Below are 24,066 nucleotides of genomic sequence, written 5' to 3' on the forward strand. Positions count from 1 at the left end.
TAACACCTACATGAATTCCTGTCATTTGATTGGACGATTGTGGGTCACATGGCGTGCAATAGTATACAAATAATGCATGTTTATCAGTGTGATGGTATAAATAATTTCACCAAATTTTTAAATGAAATTATTTATACCATCGCACGATGATTAAAAAAAAAGACAATTATATTATACAAAATGCAATATTTATTTTTCTTTTGTGTATCGTTTCAATTTTGTGTACTGGATAAACTCTTGTATTGCCAAGGTATGTTGTATATAACGTTTATTTGGTAATAACCATTATTATTATTAGGTTATATTGCATGATAATTCATATAACCTATAACCTTATTGATTTTGTTAGAATCCTTATTTCTTTATTTATTATATGATTTAAAATTATTTACACAATTCATTTTTGTTCTTCAATTCGTTGTACTTGGATTTATTGTCAAGGTGTGGTCTATCTATTTTTGGTAATTATCAAATTAATTTAAAAATGGAATAGATGGAATACGAAGTGCTTTGGTTAACTATGTACATTTTTCTAGTACAATAAGAAGGCACTACAGAATTATCAACATATTCATTGTACATTTTTTTTTACTTAGTACTTTTATCTATGAGTATCTGAATTTTATTCAAATAATAATTGTTTGTTGTCAAATCTTTGATTTGTTTTACGGTTATAATTTTCATTTCAAAAATCTATAAAGGTAAAGTACTATAATTCTTTTTTTTCTTTCATATACAAACATACATATGTTTAATTACAAATTTAGAAGGGAATATTTACAATAGGAACTAATTAATAAAATAGAACAACAAATTATTCAACAATTGTGTGCAAGTTTTAAGTAATAAAAATGAATATAAGAAAAATGATATTTACAATACATATAATTTACATTCACAAATTTACAATGGGAACGCTATCATTGAATGTCACATAGTTGGAAGACACAAAATACAAAATGTATTTCAAATTTGTATAAATAAATAAATCAAGAAAAATGCATCTTTATAGTTATCTTTTCATTAGAAATCAACAAATATTTCTTACAAATTTCTTAAAATAAAATTACTACTCTCTTATGGTCTCTCACTATTTCTTTACCAAAATTCTGTCCGTGTACTAACCGAACCAAAACAAAAAACCTCAGAATTGTTTTCTTTGATATGCGAACAATATGTTCGCTACGTCAAGGCATCTATCAAGCCAGCCACTTTGCGTTGTTGTATTATATTGTAGCAATTCAACGCTGGCGATCTTTGGTTTAATATGCCCTCTAGGCATAGGAATGGTTTGAAGAAGTTAACACATCCTACATTCAGACTAACAAGATATTGCCAGCCACTATTCTAAATAAAATCTGGACTGACATTTAATTGGTATCAGTGATACCTGGATTAAATCAATGTCGACTATTACTACATGTAAGCCTTGGCAGAAGCCATGCATGAGGCCATGTAAGGTCGGGTAGAACCACATGTAAGGCCTGGCTGGCGGCTAGCATAACCACATGTAAGGCCTGGCAGTAGTCTAGCAGAACCACATGTAAGGCCTGGCAGAACCACATGTAAGGCCTGGCAGTAGGCTAGCAGAACCACATGTAAGGCCTGGCAGAACCACATGTAAGGCCTGGTAGTAGGCTAGCACAACCACATGTAAGGCCTGACAGAACCACATGTAAGGCCTGGCACTAGGCTAGCAGAACCACATGTAAGGCCTGGCAGAACCACATGTAAGGCCTGGCAGTAGTCTAGCAGAACCACATGTAAGGCCTGGCAGAACCACATGTAAGGCCTGGTAGTAGGCTAGCACAACCACATGTAAGGCCTGACAGAACCACCAGTAAGGCCTGGCATCAGCCTGACATAAGCTCCTGTAGTGTAAGGTCTGTCAGCAGCTTAAGCTAATACATCAGGGGTACTGCCTACCAGCACTATGTCTAACCTAGCATTTATGGCATGGCCTCTCAAGTCTGATTGTAGTCCTGGTCAACTTTATATAAGGCGTTCTTCTGGTGGTAATTTTAATATATTATCCATTTCTACACGTGATCCAGTAATTTCTTGCCGACTTGGACTGTACGTTCCTTGAGAACGCCGCTTACTTTTGACAGATAAGAGGAAGATGACGAGAATGATTAACAGGATAAATAATGCGACTCCTCCGAGTGATGCTCCAACGATTATCCAAGTATTGTCTTCACTCTTCAGCTACAAAATGTTATAAAAACAATACAAGTTGAATATGGGTTATTAACCCATTTTTACATCATCACAGAAGTGATAGCTTACGTGGCACTACTACAGCCTGGTCATTTACATGCTCAGCATTAGTGCTACCATTATTCTCATAATGAAAACAAAGCCTTGGTTTATAAGATTAGGTTTATATGCTCATGTTTCTTTACTGTAGCTCATGTTGTATGTGTTTAAAATGCTTATACAGTAGTATCAAATGGAACAAAAGATATTCATAAACACCTATAATAGGTAATGTATTCCTGTATTCAATCTGAACGTAGGGGAATGAGCTGTTGTATTAAGCATTATGTAGCAGGCCACCTTATCCTCCCTAGTATTACAGTAGTTTTGGGTACTTATTCACAGTTGAGTGGACTGGGTGTTGTTCTTATCAGGAATTGAACCCAGGTCTTTCTGTATGATAGTCAAGTGTTCTAAACCCTCAACTCTATCTGTTTTTAATAAAAAATTGTATTTCATACATATCCAACAGGATGGATACACTATCTAATAATTTATCGGGCTTATAAACTAAGTCTCATTTGAGGCTTAGGGAGTGGAGTTGAAAGAGTCGTAAGTTACAACCCTGGTCAGGATTGAACCATGGACCTTGGGATTGGAAAGCAATTTAAAACACCAAGCTACAGCTCCACTAAATAATTAACAAGTACTCACATTCTCACAGGATGCCCCATTATACTTTGAATCACAGCTGCACTTGTAGGACAAACCATCTTCAGCATAGTCGCATGTACCTCCGTTTTCACAAGGGGAGCTAATACAAGGATTGCCAAACTGACAATTGGAGCCAATGAACTCAAAGGGACAGGAACATGTGTAGCTTCCATCTGTGTTCGTGCAATTACCAGAGTTTTCGCAAGGGGATGGCATCAACACACATTCATCAATATCAATATCACAGAAAGTACCTTGCCAACCTGAAAACAAAAATGTTTGTATTTAATAGCACCTTTCTATACTGTATAGATTAATATGGAGTTACCTCATCTTAATGTATCAAAGTCAAACAAAATATGCAAATTATATGATTCTGCATCACATGTACTATAAGAATATATATGTGCCACTGTAATTAACCTAATACTGTAATTCTTATGATCATGATACACATGTGCATTGTATCTCAGAATTTGCCTAAATACTGTAACAAATTATGCAATTTGCTTAAAGATACAGAAGAGTGAATAAGTGACATTTTGCGTTACAGTAGAATCTCTCCTTTAGGACACCCCTATTCTGGGCGAATTGGGATCCTATTGCCTACTATAAAGCTCTGTCTACACTAGCATCAAATTTTATGTGACAAGAAAATGTGATGTGCCCATATATGGAGAAAATGACATCGTATCACTACCAAATTTTTTTTTGTCAAACTAGTTTGGTAGTGTAGACTGAGCTTTATCATATTGTCAGTAACAATGCAAAATGTTATATTAAACATCTTTCAAGTCCACACAAGCAAATAATTAGAAAGTTTAACTTATTACACATAGATAGATACAAGGGCCCAACCAATTGAGTTCACTTTACCATTTATAGGCTCTGTCCTGTTCCCCACCCTCTTATTTAAAAATCTTGGATCCGCCTCTGTTCCAAGATTAAAATAAGATATACAATACCTGTGGAGCATGAGCAGTTATAACCATTAACATAATCCAAACAATCTGCATTATTTTGACATGGGTTACTGTCACACTCATCAATGTTGACCTGGCAAACATCCCCTGTGGAAAAAAATACATGGAGTTGAATATCTTGGAGTAGTAGAAAACGATGTGTGTTTTTTCTGAGTACAGTCAACACATAGACCAGGATACTTGGCAAGGAAAATGTCAGGTTTTACGAATATGGCATTACTGTTTGATAGTGAAGTAGTAGGCAAATAAATATAACACTAACAGTGATCTGAACTTAGTTTTTGAACCAGGGTAAAACATTACAGTGGATGTAATTGTATTGAGCACCTATCTACCTTCAAACTACCCTAACCACCTTATATTTGAACACTTTCAAGACGTGGCCGTATCTCATACGGGGTAATTTACAGTCCCAGGACACGAGGCCCGTATATGTACAGGTTGACTTTTTGGGGTCACTAAATTGCACTTTTTGAGCATTTGACCTTTGACCCAGGTCAAAAAAAAAAAAAGCAATTTTCGAAAGGCCAAAACATTTCACATAACAATAAAACAAACAATTGCAGAAAGTTAGTAATAAAAATGTATTTTGCATTTTTTCTAAACCTATTAGTAAAAATACCTTATTATAGCTCTGTCACTTGGGGTAGAAACCTTGCGTCTTCAAAGGGTTAATGCCTTCCACTCTGCCTAATTGCGCAGCCTGAGTGCCCATCCAAAAAAAGTACTGTTTTATTTTGTTTCAACCCTCCCTTAATATCATTACACCCTCTAAGCATCTGTTACTAGTTACATTCCTGAATATATGGGGTTATCAATGATAATCTTACCTGTCCATCCATCTATGCAACTGCAAGAGGCGCCAGGGGGGCTACTGGAGCATATGCCTGCATTCTGACAAACAGTAGTTTCACACCAGTCAATTTCTGTCTCACAGTTGGTACCCTCATAGCCAGTCATGCATTCACAGGTATAATTGGCCGGCATATCCCCAGTGGGTTGGTTGCAGGTGCCGCCATTCTGGCATGGTCCGTTCACACAAGGACCTTCCCAGTCACACAGTTCACCTAAATATCAATTTAAGAAATTGAGATATGGCTTAGAACAAACAAAAAACAATCATTACCACAATGTTGATAATATAGGGGCCTAAATTCACATTTTTGTTGGTAATAATAGAAGCAAAATATTCCTGTATTTGACAGAATCCATTTACTGGAATTAACTGTAGAGGATCTCTTTCTAACTCATACAATTATGTTTTGAATTAACTTTTTGCCTTTTTATATTCAGATTTTGTCATAGCATTGTTGCTCTGTTTATCCACTCATTTTACTTTAGTTGTGTTCCATCACACTAGTTTGTCAAACTAGTTTGATAGTGTAGACAGAGCTTTACAGACTATACATTACATTATGGTTTTAGAACAGAATATTATAATTTGGTTTAGTAACAAACAAATGAATCTAGATGACAAAAATTACTGTATTGTTAGTATTGAATGAAATTAACTGTTGAAGTATGTATGCAATCAGTTAAATATGTCTGAATTTAACTGTAAGTACATTTATCTGCATTTAAACCATGCTAGGATTTCATGCCAGCATTCACCCAATAAATATCTTTTTAAAAACTGATTAATATGCAATTAAAATGTCTATTTTAATAATGCACTATATAATAAAATCACACTATGCAGTAATAAAGCCATACCTACACTAACAAACTAGTTTGACAAAAGAAATGTGATGTTCCCAAATATGGTAGTGGTATGACATCATCATGTCCATATATGGGCACATCACATTTTTTGTCCAATAAAGTTTGATAGTGTAGACAGAGCTTGAGGCATTGAAATATAGATTGGTACTGTTGTAGAAATTAATAACAAAATATTGACTGAAAAGTAGAATATACCGAGTGATTACTGAGTGACTATTAAATCATGGTGCCATACACAATTCGTGCAGTAATACAAATATTATTCAAGTTAAAATACTTAAATACGTATACAAATTGAAGTCACAAATTGTGTAGACTTGATAATTGTATTCAATACAATAACCAAAAGGAATTGATAAAACAATGGTACTTACAAAGGATACGAACATGAGATAAAGCTCTGTCTACACTATCAAAACTTTATGTGTGACAGAAAAATATGCGCCCATATATGGACATGATGTGGTCATATCACCCTACCATATTTGAGCACATCACACTTTTTTTAATCAAACTAGTTTGATAGTGTAGACAGAGCTTAAGAGTCTGAAAAGAGAATCTACAACCCTGTGGCCGTATTCACTGATCACAGTTCACACTTAAGTGAGTTATTTCGATTGGGATGCTTGCTAATATTAGGAATACCAAAACAAAAGTCATTTGTTGAAAAAGTTTCACACGATAAAAAATAAGATTGTGCATTTGACTTCCACCCGAGAACAACTAATTGTTATGCTTGTGTTCTCATACAATTCAATATAATGCATGTTAATACATTAGATTAGGAGAAATTCATTCCTTATTTAAAATATCAAGAAAAAATAATAAAAGAAACTATTTAATAATAGTCTACCCTAGGATGTTAGATATATATAAAAGGATAGAAACATATCTTCAGATATTGATAGTGATGATATACATGGTGATATGATTACAACACGATGCAATGATTATAATATAATAATGCTGATTAAGGTAGAAGTGAAGAAGGATGGCGAAAATGGGATACAAATTGACTGAATAAACAATTTTACATATATAAAAATAATCAGAAAAAAAAAAACTGAATGTAACAGAGTAATATTATTGAAATAGAATTTGTTATCGGTGAAATTATGATCTATATACTGAAGCCATCCACAACAAATTAAAAAACCATTCCAATTAAATAATGTACATCCAAATATCTGAAACATGCAAGTTAGGAATGGGTAACAACTGGTAGTGGTTATAGGTATTGTGGATATTAAACGACCACGTCTACCAGCACGACAGACAAGATGGTTAACAGCGGTTATCGTGAAGCTTTTACAACTTGTTAGCGGCAGTGCATTACGTAAACGCAAGCATCGACAAACAATCACATGAACAATCTCGGGCTACCTGAGTAGAACTGACTGCAATTGCAAGACCACGTGGCCGTGGTGTATTCCAAGCTGCAAACCGCTCCGTTTTGGCAATCCACAGAGTCACAGGTCACCTTGCCGCAGTAATCACCTTGGTAGCCCATGGGACAAATGCACCGCGTTTCATCAATGGACACGGCTGAGCATGTCCCTCCTTGCGCACATGGGTTGTTAAAGCATGGATCAACATCGCAATGTCGACCAAAAAAACCAAGTGGGCAATCGCAACTATAATTGCCGGGAGTATTAAGGCAAGTGGCAAGATTTTGACATGGTTGTGTTGAAATACATTCATCTATATCTTGACTGCAATTGGAACCTATAGGGAAGACATCAGAGGTCAAGGGCCAAAGTTCACTTGAGGTTATAGGTCAACATTTTTACACTATCAAATCAAACATTTTGAATGCAATGCGTATAACACTGTAATTCCCGGTATTTGTGGTGGAAGTCATAAAAACATCTTCAAACAAGCTAAAAATATTCAGCAAACAAATTCTACTAAATAGTTTAGATCCAAAAAATTCAATTTGGGTTATGCCTCTTTCTAAATTTTGAGAAAAACAATTATTATTCTAAAAAAATTATGAAATTTGAAATGAAATCTGATTGCAATCTCTAACCTAACAATAAAATACTTTAGCAAAACTCATCTTATAAATCGCAATTACGACACATTGTTTCATCAATTCCTTATATGGAGATGTATGTGCTCCAGTTTGAAAACTATTTTGCTTTGTAGTGCCAACAGATCATGCATTACAATTAATGTTTCAATTTCTCCTAATTTCATTTAGCTGCTTTTAATTTCAGCGCTAGATGAAACACTTTTTCAGTAGTTGCATAATATCCATCAAAACTTCTGTTGCCATGATACAGAATCAGTGAACCATGCAATTAATGTCAAACTGTGTCACAAACTAGCCAATCACGTTAAAAGAAACAGGGTGTTCCATGTACTTTGTTGAGAAAACTATTCATAGTATTGTTATGAAATTATTTGCAAAATTTATAATAACGGTAACAGATATAATTTAAATGATTTTGTTTTTGTTTCATAATTTATAATTTTTTGTTTGAAAATTATCATATAAATATTAAAGCAGAAGTAATAATTTATTGCATATTGAATAATACATTACAACCCTTCACCTTATGTGTAGAAGCATCAATCAACCAATCAAAACAGTGCATTGTGCTTTCATTGGTTAGTTCCAAGATAAATTTGCATATGATATGAATATTCATGCAATACCCACCTGTATATCCTTCATCACAAGTACATGTGAATGAGTTAACAGCATCTGAGCATGTTCCTGCGACGCAAGGATTGCTGGAGCATTCGTCTATATCTTGTTCACAATTAAGCCCTGTATAGCCTACAAGTCAATATTTCACAAGAATTGTCAGTAAAAATGTAGAATACAAATTAAGTAATTGCAGACTTGAAGATATGTTGAATAAAAAGGAGGGGTGTTGGCATTTACGATCATGTACTACCTTACATTCCTGTACAGCAACAGTGTGCTGTTTTCAAGCAGCCAAATCAGCATAGTTAATCAAAGTTAGTTAATTACCAAACAACCTTCAAAAAGATTACGAACCTGGAACACATGTACAAGCGTAAGCGTTCAATGAATCGTCGTCACACGTCCCAGAATTCTGGCAAGGTCCGCTAGCACATTCATCGATGTCAACGTCGCAGTTTACACCCTCATACCCGGCGAAGCAAGTACATGTGTAGGTCAATAGATCTATGCTTGAATTGCATTGTCCGTAGACACACGGATTGCCAACGCAATAGTCAATTTCACTAGAGCACCGGTCACCCTCATAGCCAGGTGCACACTCACATTCAATAACAGTCTGCATAAAGTTTTAATAAAAACATTATTATTATATATTTTTAGTCTTTATGCTCTGTGGCCAAGGATTAAAAATAGTAAATTAATCACTGTTCTATCAGCTAGGTGGTAATAACCCTGATACAGGGACTATTTTGTGAACCAGTTCACCAGGGTAACACCCCACTTGTCTCGAATGATGAACTGGGTTGCATAGAGGCAAACTGTGTATATAACTGTATATAATCCTTATTCAAGAAGACTTGTTTTATCACCAGTACTAGGAGCGACATGACACTTTCCACTATTTTATGCTATTTTCCTCTATTTTGTGTTTTGTCTGTACAATTTCCCATTTCCTTTTTAACTTTATACTGTATATATATTAACGAATCAGATGACATGAATTTAAACATGTGTTACATAATAAATGAAACATTACCATATTTAGCTGTGTACTTGTTACATTTCTACACGTTCCTCCGTTCATACAAGGCTGGTCAGCGCATGTCACCAAATCCTAAAGAAGAAAAAAAAATTGAAAAAGTTATTACAAAGACGAGACTATTCAACAGAATTTGAATTTGTTATTTATTTATACTGGGTAATCTCTTCAGTCAAAGACTGGTCTCCCATATTATGATCATGATCAGTGGCTGTGATGTACTAGTACACCAGGGTAACCTAACAAGGTTACCCCTACTTGTCTTGAAAAATGTACTAGGTTCTTTCAAGTTACATGAGCCAGATGTGTACACTGGACATACTGTTTATAGTCCTTATCCGAAAAGACTTGTTTTACCTCCAGAACCATGGAGAGAGTGAGCCTTGAACCCTTGCCTATGTTATGGCTACATAATGACAGTGAACTGCTCGGCCACTCACTCAAAACCGCAAGTACCAAGTAAAAGGAAACAGTGATGATGTGTACCAATGGTGTTACCAGAGTTTCTTGTAAAAAAACTTACCAAGATCAAGTCACTGCAGGTCTTTCCAGTATAATTTGTGGCACACATACACGAGAAGTCATCCACCATATTTACACACAGGATAGAATTAGCAGAACAAGGGTTAGAATCGCACTCATTGATATCAATGGCACAATTGACACCTTCAAATCCACCAAAACACTGACATCCGTACATGTTAACGCCATCCACGCACGAACCATTAACGCACGGACTAGAGAGACAATCGTCAATGTTGTTAGCACACTCAATACCGTCAAAACCTGTGGCGCAATTACAAGTGTACGCATTCCAAATATCTTGGCATGTAGCACCATTTTGACAAGGGTTTGAATCACAAACCAAATCTCCTTGACAACCAGCAATGACATCTTTCATTGAATAAACTGTAAACTGGTCAAGGCTTGCACTGTCATATTGGTCTTTTTCAAGGTAAGGTAAGAGGAGGCCGCCAATACGAACAGCTTCTAAGCAACCGTCGAATCCAAGATTGTTGTCAAAGAACTGTGTATTGGTGAAGTTGACATCACCGAGATACACAGGTGAGCTGCCTGAATCTGTAATAACAGCGTTAAACGACAGTAAAGCGACATTTCCAACCACATCATCATCGTTATCAATAACTATTTTCAGCTGGCCGTTTGATAAAACCACTTGCACATCATGCCAATAACCATCATTCACCTGTCTGCTTGTTTCTATAGTTCCACTACTGCCGGAAATTGAGAAATCAAAAACAGCCTTTCCGTCAGAAATTTTAAAAGTGAAATAGTCATCGCCATTATTAGAGTGTAGAAGGAGTGCGTATTGATTGCGTAGACGTAACTGTACCGACATGCTGGTTAGGTCTGTATTTGTAACATTGTTCACATACTGTATGCTGCTATATATTTCAAAGGTTCTAACGGCAACACCTACAAAATAAACAAAAATCATCATTATTCTGTTTAAAAAAATCCCATTTTTCTTGTATTCACCATACCTACCAAAGCTGGTAGTAAATTGAACCCTTTTAACATCCCTATTAAAACGACATTCCTGTTTATATGAAACCTCTATTAAGGGGACACTTTCCTGCGAAATTAACAGGAGAAGTATACGTTTTAACACTGTATGGCCAACCCATATTCACAGAACACCAATGGACACTACTTTCCGGTGAAACAAACAAGGGGAAATATTTTTTTACATACTATGGCCAACCTCTATACAGGGGACATCCATATTAAGAGGACACTTTTCTGGGTCTTGAATAGGGATCCTACTGTATATATTTACATTTTGTCATTATAAGTTGTATAACATATGGGGAAATATATGTTTTAACACTACTGTATGGCCAACCTCTTTCCAGGGGTACTATAGACATTCATTTGAAAAAAAACAAGGGGTGATATATGTTTTACATAGCCCTTTTCAGATGGGTTCTACTGAATATATACTTACATTCTATGCCACCATCATCTAAGTCATTACAAGTTGTGTCCGCAGGACATCCACTTATGGAGCATGCCGTTTCTTCACTGCAGTTCTTGCCTTTGAAATTCCTAGGACACATACACTCATAATCATTAAATGTTATGCTACAGGTTCCATTGTTTGCACATGGGCCTGATATACAGGTATCATCTGATATACAGCCTTCAAGAACTTGTGATGAACTAGCTGACATGCTCAAAGAATTAAGTGTGAAATCTGGAATGTTGACTGGGAAAAACTCAAAGTGAATTTCGTTGTAACGAACATCTACAATGCATCCTTTGAAAAAGTCACTGATCACACCTTGAGGCGGAGAAGAGGTTAAGCCACCGACGTAGTGTGTTGAAAACAATAATGGTTCATCCGCTGCAGATGCGTTTATATGAACATCAGAATCAATTGAAAGAGAAAGCGATGTAGTGTCCTTGAAGATGTTGACGTAATGGTAGATAGCATCATTGTACATGTCCACACTCTGAATTGTGATTGAGAAACTTGACGCGACCGTCACTTTCCCATCTACAAGTTCGACAGCGATGTAAGCGGAACCAAGCTCGGAATAGAAAAGGAGCCCGCTTGCTTTTCTGGTTTTGAAGTTGAGTTCAAGAGAAGTGAAATCTGTGATGTTGGCTGTTTGAGTGAACACGGCATAGCTAGTAGTTTGTTCGTTGCTAAAGGTTGCAGGTATCAATGCTGAAATCAGAATTTCAACAATATTTAAAAAATAATGTTTTACAGATTACTATGAAAACCGGAGGAACATTTCCTACAGTAATATGTGTAGTAACAGACAATTTTGTGACATGTTTGGCACTCCATACTTGAAGCTGATTCTGTAAACATTGTTGATCATGATATTTAAGCCTATATACTGCTCGTTTTTAGTTGATTTAAACCTTACACAGGTAAACTAGACTTACGACAATTACTTTCACTGTTTCCTATAAATCAGACACATACAGTACACATTGATTCAAAACAATAAAAGATATTCTTAAAAGTATCTCTAAAGCTCTGTCTACACTATCAAACTAGTTTGACAAAAAAAGTGTGATATGGCCAAATATGGTAGTGTATGACATCATTATGTTCATATATGGGCACATTTTTTGTCACATAAAGTTTGATAGGGTATTTAATGCCTTACAGTGGATACTTACAGTTATTGCAGGTTGGTCCAGTCCAGGTGGGATCACAATCACAGCTAAATGTCCACCACAAATCTATGCACCGTCCTTGACCACTACAAGTGTCAGCTTTGCACTGCTCAACACGATCACATCCAGCCTGACCAGTGGAGGTTGCCTGTCTTCTCCTTCTTCTAGCTGTGACTCCTGGTGGTAATACCAGCCCAGCATCATTATTGGCAATATCCTGCATACATCCAACATAGGCAGTATCTGATTGAGATCTCTCTGCGACAGTTGCTTCCATTGAAGTGTTCACACCGCCAATGTAGAGAGTTCCAAACACCAGACGACTATAACCATCTGGGATGACAACAGATTTAGAGACAGGTGTACTGGCAACGGTCACATCAATTGTGCTATTGATTGACAGATCAACGGTGTGAAAATTACCATCATTTAAACCAGAGTTGATGTTGTTTATCTCAAGAGGATTCTCATTATCTCCGGCATACTTAACAAAGATCTGACCCTCAAAGAGTTCTACAAGAAGGTAACCACCGCCTTGACTTTCAGTGTACAAGAGCAAACCACTAGGTAGTGTTGTTGCAAACTGGAGAGTGTAGTTAAGAGTGTTTTCTCCATTTACAGAGGAATCAACAAGATACGATCCATCCTCAAAGGAAGCGGCTGTATATGTCTGACAAAACTCGCCAACGTAACCGTCTATGCAACTACAGGTAAAGTTGTGCGTTAAAAATGTTGTGTCGTAGTAAGGGATGCATACAGCATCATTTAAACATTGTGAATGACCATCGCAACCAGTCAATGCGATATTGCAGTTAATACCTCCGTAACCATCAACACATTGACATTGATAAGCTGCAACACGATCCACACATGTACTGCCAACTGCACAAGGTGACGACTCACATTCATCGATTTCCACCTCACAGAGAACACCTTTGTAACCGGGAGAACAATCGCATCGATACTCATTCACTAAATCAACACAGGTGGCGCTGTTTTGACATGGTGATGATCCGCACTCATCAAAGTTGGTTGAGCATAAATCATCGACGAAGCCAGGTACGCACATACACAAAAATCCAGCTGCATTATCATAGCTAAAGCTTCCATTAAATTGTTTACCCTCACCGTACAAAGTCTGGTCCGATCTCTCGTAACAAGTGCCTGAGTTTTGACACGGAGAAGATGCACATTCAAGAATGTCTACCTCGCAATCTGGACCTTCATATCCAGGATGACAGGAACAGTTGTATCGGTTAATAAGATCGAGGCAAGTTGATTCATGTTGGCATGGCGATGACTCGCATTCATTGATGTTGATATTACAGGTCGTACCTGTGAATCCAGTATTGTCGCAGTTACACTCAAACCTGTAAATAAGAAACAATTTAGCAATCCATAAATCATCTCAATATTTAACATAAATCATAAATAAAACCCATCCACTAAGACACATTAAGGGACACTTTCCAACAAAACAAAAGATGGACAAATGTTTTAACACTAGGCCAGGGGACACTCCTATTAAGGAGACACTTTGTTATGTCCTGAAGGCATCCCCTTAAAAGGGTTCTACCCTATACACATCTTATTTTTATGATGTATTGGAAAAATTGAAGAAAATCAAAGAAAACCATAAAAAATTCATTTTTTCAGAAACTGTTCTGTGTTCAAAGGGCTTTCTTTCAACCAGGGGCAGTGGATTGAAATGTCAGAAATGTATGTTTATTTTGCTCAGCTCCAAGAACATAAATCTTAAAGATATATTGTCCCCTTGAAAACAATTTTTTTTTGTTAAATATGCCAGTTTGATGTTCCATAATAGTCATTCACTTTGAACAAAAATTGGATAGAAAAGAAGTATTACACTGAAAAACTGTAATTTAAAGCAAAGGATTTTGGTTGAATTCAACATTATTATTTTTTTCTTTCTGCAGAAGTGATAACCAAAATTACGAAATTGCCTATTCAAAATCTGATTTTATCAATCTTCATTTACACATACATTTTTTACCAATTCTTGGTACTGTATCTATAATTTGGACAGCATCATTGGCAAATTCTGCAATACAGTGTCACATATATATTACATGTTACAATTGTATCATAGCCCATAAGCATTAGCACATGTGATCATATGTGACACTGAGAAAGAATTTGCCTATTAACTGTATGTGGGGGTACAGTACAGGGAATCAGGTAGGAAATGACAAATGGGTTTCCTTTCTATAATCTTTCTTAATAGTTCAAACTAACTTGTTGAAATCCACTGTTAGTGTTATTATTATATATGCAAATGCATGCCTATGTAAATCTAAAAAAATGATTTCTACTTCGGCATTTCTTCTTTTGCCTATAAAACTTGGTATTAAAAAAACATACAAAATATGAAAAGAACTAATGAACTAGTACCTGTACCTCCAAAATTATTTTCATAAATATTGTATGGCATAAATATTTGCTGGGTTACATGCCAACGCAGACAAACACTGATAATACACAGTATTTATTGCATATAATAAAAAAAAACATAGCCTCATGCAAAAATGTAGCAAATCAACACTAGATTAAGCACTATCTACTTTATCAAACTAATTTGACAAAAAGAGTGTGATGTGCCCAAATATGGTAGTGATATGCCCAAATATGAGAGTGATATGACATCATCATGTCCATATATGGCCACATCACATTTTTTGTCACATAAAGTGTGATGATGTCAAACTTTATGTGACAACAAAATATGATGAGCCCATATATGGATATATAATGGTAGTGATATAACAACATATCACTACCATATTTGGGCATATCACTACCATATCTGGGCACATCACACTTTTTTTGTCAAACTAATTTGATAGTGTAGATAGAGCCTTAGGAAAAAACAATGCAAGTCAGTCTGTAAAAGATAAAATAAACACTAAATGAAATGGAACATAAAAGTTAAAAATAAATAACAAAGGATAGGATAAACAAAAGCGTTGAATACAAAATGCAATGCAAAATGATCGGTTTGAAATGATAAACTGCCCTCAACTCAGGTGCATAACTACCGTTGTTGAGAACGAATCTCAAAATGTATTGCACTCACCCAAAAGATGGTTGATCTGATAATGTACTAGAGGTAAAGATGGTTAAGAAAAGGAGAAGAGATATGTAAAAGAGATGTGTAGAGGGTTCATCTAAATAGTACCTAACTATTAGTAATTTTAACCATTATGCCAAATAATATACAGCCACAATTATAAAGCATTTATTATGTTTTTACAGTTTTCATAATATTAATTATTATATAGGAGAGTTATTATTTAATGTGTTAGTAGTAGCACATTTATTGAAGTTAAAAACAAACATAATTTTTAAAAATTACAGCCATATACATTTTAACATGTTTCGGTTTTTTAAGCCGTTTTTTTTACCAGGGCCATTTTAAATTTTTTTTAAATTCATTATTCAATTATTATTATTTAAATATAGATGTACCAATTTTGAAAAAACAATTTTAAAAAAACAATTTATATTTTAAGATAGTTTTTTTGTTTAATTAAAAATGAATTAAATAGAAGAATAAAAGTAAATAAATAAAAAAGATATTAAAAGCAACAAAAAAAAAAACACATTTTCGTTGTGATGATATGCACGCAAATCTATGCTATGAAAACCTTTTAAATAAGTGAAGCACACTTGAATTATGCACTAAAAATGGGTGAATTTGAGTGAAAATGTGGCGTGAACACAACCTACACTTGTGCACGAGGTTTGCTCTACAGTTAGGCATAACCAAAGGGCACTTAAAGTACTGTGATATATACAGGCAACAGCACACCCCACCCTTTTTACCCACAATCCATGTAGAACTATTAGTATCTCAGTATAAGTTGACACCCCACCCCCACCCCCCAATTAAACCAAATTAAATGGTGTAAGTCATACCTCAGCAATACATTTAATAGCAATACATTTTTTGGTAATATTCTTGCTTTAGAAGACACAAAATAAATAGTGCTTATTTAAAACCTGTGTCAAGTCAAAAGTGCTGTTAAAAATATAAATAATTTTAAAAATGAAAGTTGTAAGATGGCTACCTACTTGTTAACTAAATCTATACACACGCCATTGTTTTCACAAGGTGAGCTGTCGCACTCGTTATACTCAGTTTCGCAGTTGACGCCGATGTACCCAGGAACACACGTACAATTGTATGAATTGATGTTGTCTTCGCAAGTCGCCCCGTTCTCGCACGGCGATGATTCACATTCGTTGATGTCTATCATGCAAAGATCCCCGGTATACCCTGGGGCGCAGGTGCAGTTTACTGTACCATGGTCTGATTCGCTACATGTGGCACCATTCGCGCATGGGTTAGAGTTACATTCGTCAACATCAACCTCGCATTGTGAACCGGTTATACCATCACTACAGAAACACTTAAACATGTCAAGTTCATTACGGCAAATACCACCATTCTGACAAGGATTACTTGCGCATTCATCAATATCATTAGTACAATTGGTACCGTCATATCCAGCAGTGCATGTACAATTGTATAACCCAATGTGATTATTACAGACTCCATTAACACATGGATTTGAAGCACATTCATCAATGTCGTCCGCACATTGTACACCCTCGAATCCAACCGGGCACTTACATTCATAATTATTTATCAAATCATAACATATCGTGCCGTTATTACAATCAACATTCTGGCAATCGTCTATGTTGTTCTCACAGTTCGTTCCATTAAAGCCGGTAGCACATGTACAATTGTACTCCGGTGCTGGTGATTTCGTAGAACAGGTCCCTCCATTTTGGCACGGTGTAATATCAATACACGCATCATATGGCTCAGTACATGTGGTACCCATCCATTCTGGAGTACACACACAGCTAAAACTGTTTATTTCATCTAAACAAGTAGCGTTATTCTGGCAAGGGTTTGAGACACATTCATCAACCTCCTGGGCACAGGTTGCACCTACAAATATAATAATAATTTGATGAATCAACAATAATTATGACATTTTTATCAGTTATCTATGTTTAGAGTAACATTAACAAATGCATAACATAGCCAGGATTCGAACCCGGAATCTTTGGAATGAAAAGCAAGCAACAAGCTGCAAAGCCACCATTATGTCATCAGGCTGTTTTACACATACTGTAATATAAAAACTTATTGTACATAAATCCCAGTACTGAAACTATAAAGTATTATAACTATAACATTTCATTCACAATATATCAAAAATTCATTGAACACTTTCTTTATGTAAAGTAAATTGCACAATTAATTATCATAATACATTTTTCAAAAATAGGCATGTTAAACCTTGAATTATACTTTTATAAATTGATTTGAACATATTTGATAAAGAAAGATGAAGGTGTTTATGAATGTATGCATGTAGTGTATAGAATAAAAATAAAGAGAAAAATTCAAAAACAAACTGATTATGAAAAAAAGAATGAAACAAACAAACGATTGTGTCAAATCGAAAGATGATTTTAATATTTTTATCAAACGATACTGAGATACAATGAATGATAATGTGCAACCTTTAGTGGTCCAAACATTGTTTTAATTTCTTGTTTATTAACCCTTGCTGTACTCCTGTAAATAGGTGATGGTTGACAGAGCACTGTAACACATGACAGATAGCAAATTTGCATATTTAGGTGATGGTTGACAGAGCACTGTAACATTTCAGGGAGCAAATTTGCATATTTAGGTCATGGTTGACAGAGAACTGTAACACATTTCAGGTAGCACATTTGCATATTTAGGTGATGGTTGACATAGAACTGCAACACATTTCAGGTAGCAAATTTGCATATTTAGGTGATGGTTGACAGAGAACTGCAACACATTTCAGGTAGCAAATTTGCATATTGAGGTGATAGTTGAACAGAGCACTGGTAGTGTACATAATCTTTGTAATATGTACTTATTTTAATTTTGTAGCGCCATGCCGAATCACCTCAAACAAATATAGCAATTTTGTAGCACAATGCTACATTTTCAATCCTATATCATGCGGTAAAACCCCACAACCTCATACAAATGATACCATGCTTTTTGACATGCTTCTACTTTAGTCGTACATGCTGTACACTGCCTGACAACAAGTAGCTTGTAGCATGCCACAGCACTACAACCCACAACTGCATACCACTGCAACACAAAAAATGATTGATAATTTAAAACTTTTTAAATGTTATACCATTGTTAAACATTTGGAATAAAAACATAGCATTCTCATAAAAATCAGCAATGATAAAATTGAATGTATGAAAATAACCTAAACCGATGGAAAGTGCTATAGAATGATTATCCATGGAAAGTACTATAGCATGATTGTCAACGGAAAGTGCTATAGCATGATTACCAATAAAAAGTACTATAGCATGATTGCCAATTGAAAGTACTATAGCATGATTGCCAATTGAAAGTACTATAGCATGAGTGCCAATTGAAAGTACTATAGCATGAGTGCCAATTGAAAGTACTGTAGCATGATTGCCAATTGAAGTACTATAGCATGATTGCCAATTGAAAGCACTATAGCATGATTACCAATGGAAAATACTATAGTATGATTGTATATATTACCTTATATAATTGCAAAAGAATTTTAGTCTAAAAATGTTTATAATTTGACAATTATGTGGAAGTGATTTCTTGATAGATAGAAATAAATAAAGCAATGACAGATCTTAAAGTATTGATAGAATGTGACATAGCACTGTCCTTATCATACAGTAGGGCCAAACACGTTATCCCAGCAGATCTTACCCACAAATCCAGGCATACAGATACATGTGTAGTTGTTGATAGAGTCCACACAATGTGTCGCATTCACACATGGCATGGAAAGACACTCGTCAATGTCATTCTCACAAAATTCTCCATCAAAACCTACAAGAAAAGGAATATAATTAAATGTTAAATGTATTATTCTGGTCCTCAAGCTTAACTGGAAACTGAGGAAATTCGGATTAGGCCCTCCACGGACCCACAGCAGCCAGAGCCTACCAGATCAGCACACCGGGAGAGGATCTCCTACTCTTTTCGGATAGCATACTAAGTTCTTTAACGTGCACTATTCAGTACACAGAGGACCAACGGCTTTACATCCAATCCGATGAGGATGAGGCAATGAGAGTAAATCATCTTGCCTAAGGAATCAGGCTAAGATATATGTCAAATGGTTATAGTGCCGGGTATGGAACGCTCAATTTAAAGGGGATGAAATTAAAAGTCAAAACAAAAAAAGCCTCTAGCTTACCCTCTATACAAGAACAATTATATTTAGCTATGAGATCTTCACATACACCTTCATTTTGGCACGGACTTGATTCGCACTCATCGATATCAACCTTGCAATTGTTGCCGTCAAATCCTGGTAGGCATGTACACTCATACATATCTAGCATGTCCTCGCACACTGCGCCATTAAGGCATGGGTTCGATTCACATTCATTGATATCTTGGTCGCAGTTTGTTCCCTCGTAGCCAACGGTACAATTACATGTGTATTGGTTGTCACCGTTGAAGCATGTAGAATTGTATTGACATGGGCTACTAGAACATTCGTCATAATCAACACACTCATCTTTTTCTTCAACTAAAAGATAAAGACAATATCAACAAAATATTATTTAACTCCAGTTACAGTCTTTCGTAAAACCAGATTTTATATTCACCAAAATCAAATAATTATTTCACACTTTTTAAAATAGTATACTTTCTTAAAACCCAAATTTCCTGAAAACTTGACATTTTGGTACCTAAAGTTGGTAGAGTTGTAGTGCTTATTATAAGAGGGTCTTTTTCAGTGTGATGCTGTGGCTGTATTAACCATTCACACTAAATAAAAATATCTCCCAAGTGAATACAATTTAAGGGAAATATTTATTGAGTTAAGTGAAATACTTAATACAATATTTAAGGGAAATATCTAACTTAAGTGTGACTGATAAATACAGCCACTGGATCCTTTGTGGGTAAATAAAAGCGTACTCACATGTTCCGTCAGGACAGTCACACACATACGTATTGATGAGGTCACGACAAACATAGGTATCATTGCATGTTATCCCTTCACATTCATCAATGTTAACGGTACAATAGGTTCCTTCAACAACAAAAAACCATAAATAAACTTACAATTAAATACAGAAATGTAGTGTTTTTAATTTTGCATATTTCCAAATATAGTAGTAGTCAACTAATTATACCCCATAGTGGGATTATATCTGCATCTCTATAGTATACTGTATATGGATTACATACAGCAGGAAGTAAACAACAGAATATGTGTAGTGTAAATGCTGTGTAAAACAACCCATTAGGAAGATACAGTATATGTGCAGATACCACTGTTTCAGATCAATGTTATCCCCTTAAGCTCTGTTTACACTATTAAATTAGTTTGACAAAAAAAGTGCGATGTGCAAATATGGTAGTGATATGACTAAATATCAGAGTGATATGACATCATCATGTCCATACAGTATATGGGCACATGACATTTTTTTGTCACATAAAGTTTGATAGTGTAGACAGAGCTATGTAATATGCTTTAGAAATGTTGTAGGTGTGAATAGGGTACTTTCTTATATGTATATTACATATACTATACCTTCAAATCCTGCTGGACACTCACAGGTAAATCCATCTATCCTGTCAACACATGTTCCGTGGTTTGCACAAGGACTGGACCTACACTCATCTTCTTCCTCCTCACAATTATCCCCTGTGAAACCGCTCATGCATATGCAAATGTATCCACCATTAGTATCCATACAGGTGCCACTATTTTCACATGGAGAAAATGAACACTCGTCGATCGGAAGCGAGCAGAAACGACCTTCGTAACCAGTACTTGTACAGTCACAGGTGAAGTTATTGATGCCATCACGACAAACTCCTCCGTTCAAGCACGGATAGGATAAACATTCATCAATGTTTGTCTCGCAGGTGACTCCAGTGAAACCTAAATGGAAATTAGACGAATAATTAACAATATGCAAATAAAGATTTGAACATATGATTAATGCTGGGAATAGAACACCCCATTTTTGTTCAGTTCAGTCATACTAAAGTCATACCACAAAACTGTATGATATAAAGTCTAGCATCCTGCAGTATTGTGTCTGCTGACAGCAACAGGCGCATACCACAGCATCTACCTCCTAATATTAACTTAATCTAACAATCTAAATTGTATGTCACTACTATATTACCGCAATGAAGTTTGTTGTCAGAAGACACAATACTGCAGAATGTATATTGTCACTAGACATGATACTGAATAATATTTGAATCCAAGACTCACCTTCAGTACAATTACAATAATAACCATCATTGTTGTTCTGACAACTAGCTCCGTTTTCGCATGGATCACTTGCGCAATAGTTGGCAGTCATATTGCACCCTATTCCCGAGAATCCATAAGGACAAACACATACAGTGTAGTTTCCGTGATCTCGCTCTTGACAAATTCCTTCTCCGCACTTTAGAGCGTAGCGGGGATCATTACTTCCGCATAAATTACCTAAAGGAAAGGCAAACATTGTTAATGAAAAGTACCTATAAAAAAATTGTGATATGCCCAAATATGGTAGTGATATGACATCATGTCCATATGGGCTTCACATAATATTTTTTGTCACATTAAGTTTGATAGTGTAGACATAGCTTAAGATGTAATGTGTGCTGAAAAAACCGTATGATGTATGTGAAGAAGTCTTTGATAGCCTTTGATCTCACCATTATCTTGTTCACAGTTTACTCCTGAATATCTTGTGGTACACCTGCATTCATAACCACCTGTGATATCAATGCACTGTCCATTGTGTTGGCATGGAACACTGTAACAATGGTCTATATCATCACCTAAAAAACAATACCAATAAATATTATGATACATGGTATATAATAACTAATCCTGAATGTGCCCCAAAGCTCTGTCTACACTATCAAACTTTATGTGACAAAAAATGTGATGTGTCCATATATGTACACGATGATGTCATATCACTACCATTGGGCATATCACTACCATATTTGGGCATATCACACATTTTTTGTCAAACTAGTTTAATAGTGTAGACAGAGCTTTACAATTTTGATAATAATAAAATATCAGAAAACAGAAGGGTGTGAGATTAGTATGTTATTGTTAGCATACAAAAGTACACAACTAGAACTAGTATTCTAGTAATCAAAACATTTCTAAATCAAGGAACAACAAGTGTTGCAAAACAGCATATTATACACACATTAAAACCTGTCATTGTAATCATGTTGTAATTAGATACAAATAATGAATAAATTTCAACATAAATGACCTTTCATTAGAGGTCACACTTATTGTAACAGCATGAGATGGAAGGTCTAATCTGTATACTAATGTATTTACAATGGATAGTGTAAACAGATTGTTGTGTGTGGCTGTGCAGAAACAATTATTTCCAAATTTAACATTTAATTTTTTTTCTTGAAACTCAATGAAAAATAAGTCTCCCTATCCAATGGCATTAAATACAAAATTAGCCCATGGGCTTCTTTTTGAAATACTTACATCCTTGCTGCGTTTCCAGCGGACACTGCCCCCACTGCACATTCTCCGTGTAGACTACATCATCAAAATCCACATTGCTTCCTTCTTCGATGCAGCCTATAAAACCGTTGCCAATCGTCACCTTTGACCCGTCACTAAGGTCGATACTGAGCAATTCACTATCAGGGCCACTGACGTACGAATCAGAAAATGACCCGGCATCTACTACAATCTGAACCTGTTGACCCGACTTGACAATCTCCGTCGATAACTGGACGTTTGTCCAGATGTTACTGTTCAAGTCTGAACCAATTCTCGTACTATTTGCAATACCAGATGCATTCCACTGGACTATTAACGCACCACTGGCGTCGTCCAATGACATTTCAAACGTATCGTTGTTGAGACCAGTATCAGTAATAAGCTGGCCACCGTTGCAAGTTCGAAATCCAAATTGGAATCCATTTTGAATATTTAATGTGGTGTTTAGGACAACCACAGATGACCCGTTAAAATAACCCTCACTTGTACCTGTTGTACAGGTAACATTTATTGCCACGCCTGTGAAAATCAAAAGAAAATGTTTTATTCCAAATCCAAAAGCAATTTTTTTTTATTTTAATGAAATGCCTACCATAATATGCAAATCTACAAAAAACCTACACTGTAAAACCTAAAGGACATTATTTTTAATTAATTTGAGTAATACTGATATTCTATCAAAACTAGTTCTAAACGAAATAAAATACATTAATTTAAATTGATCAAAATATCGTTCGTTGTCTTGAAAAACAACATTACCATACCCACTTCAAAATTTAATTTTTATATTTAAAATCTTTACCTGATTTTTAAACTTATACTTTAAAAAAAATACCTTGTATAGTACATACATGTGCTGTATAAAAAACACCTACAGTATTTACTACAGTAGGCTAGTTTTATCACCTTGACCTAATTATATTATGTTTGTAAAGTCAGGGATTTTATAAACCTTATTCTTTATCAATGGTCACAATTCAT

General features: G+C 35.4%; 1 protein-coding gene across 1 annotated transcript in view; it reads right to left on the reverse strand.

Annotated features, from left to right (window-relative positions):
- Window positions 1-298: 298 nt before the first annotated feature.
- LOC144838104 (uncharacterized) overlaps window positions 299-24,066 on the reverse strand; it is a 31,702-nt gene continuing 7,934 nt past the window's right edge. Inside the window, exons 2-22 of the mRNA XM_078693463.1 lie at window positions 23,065-23,604; window positions 22,251-22,376; window positions 21,817-22,035; window positions 21,121-21,474; window positions 20,503-20,613; window positions 19,765-20,103; window positions 19,272-19,394; window positions 18,639-18,650; window positions 16,565-17,453; window positions 15,567-15,593; window positions 12,476-13,842; window positions 11,283-12,008; window positions 9,837-10,750; window positions 9,311-9,388; window positions 8,629-8,890; window positions 8,284-8,403; window positions 7,002-7,343; window positions 4,727-4,963; window positions 3,879-3,983; window positions 2,914-3,176; window positions 299-2,208 (exon numbers count right to left, since the gene is read on the reverse strand). Of these exons, the coding sequence (XP_078549589.1) occupies window positions 1,993-2,208; window positions 2,914-3,176; window positions 3,879-3,983; window positions 4,727-4,963; window positions 7,002-7,343; window positions 8,284-8,403; window positions 8,629-8,890; window positions 9,311-9,388; window positions 9,837-10,750; window positions 11,283-12,008; window positions 12,476-13,842; window positions 15,567-15,593; window positions 16,565-17,453; window positions 18,639-18,650; window positions 19,272-19,394; window positions 19,765-20,103; window positions 20,503-20,613; window positions 21,121-21,474; window positions 21,817-22,035; window positions 22,251-22,376; window positions 23,065-23,604 (7,370 nt within the window). The 3' untranslated portion in view covers window positions 299-1,992. The remainder of the gene's footprint in view (window positions 2,209-2,913; window positions 3,177-3,878; window positions 3,984-4,726; window positions 4,964-7,001; window positions 7,344-8,283; window positions 8,404-8,628; window positions 8,891-9,310; window positions 9,389-9,836; window positions 10,751-11,282; window positions 12,009-12,475; window positions 13,843-15,566; window positions 15,594-16,564; window positions 17,454-18,638; window positions 18,651-19,271; window positions 19,395-19,764; window positions 20,104-20,502; window positions 20,614-21,120; window positions 21,475-21,816; window positions 22,036-22,250; window positions 22,377-23,064; window positions 23,605-24,066) is intronic.

The sequence above is a fragment of the Antedon bifida genome, chromosome 3 (genome assembly GCF_963402885.1).
Source record: "Antedon bifida chromosome 3, ecAntBifi1.1, whole genome shotgun sequence".
Lineage (NCBI taxonomy): Eukaryota > Metazoa > Echinodermata > Crinoidea > Comatulida > Antedonidae > Antedon > Antedon bifida.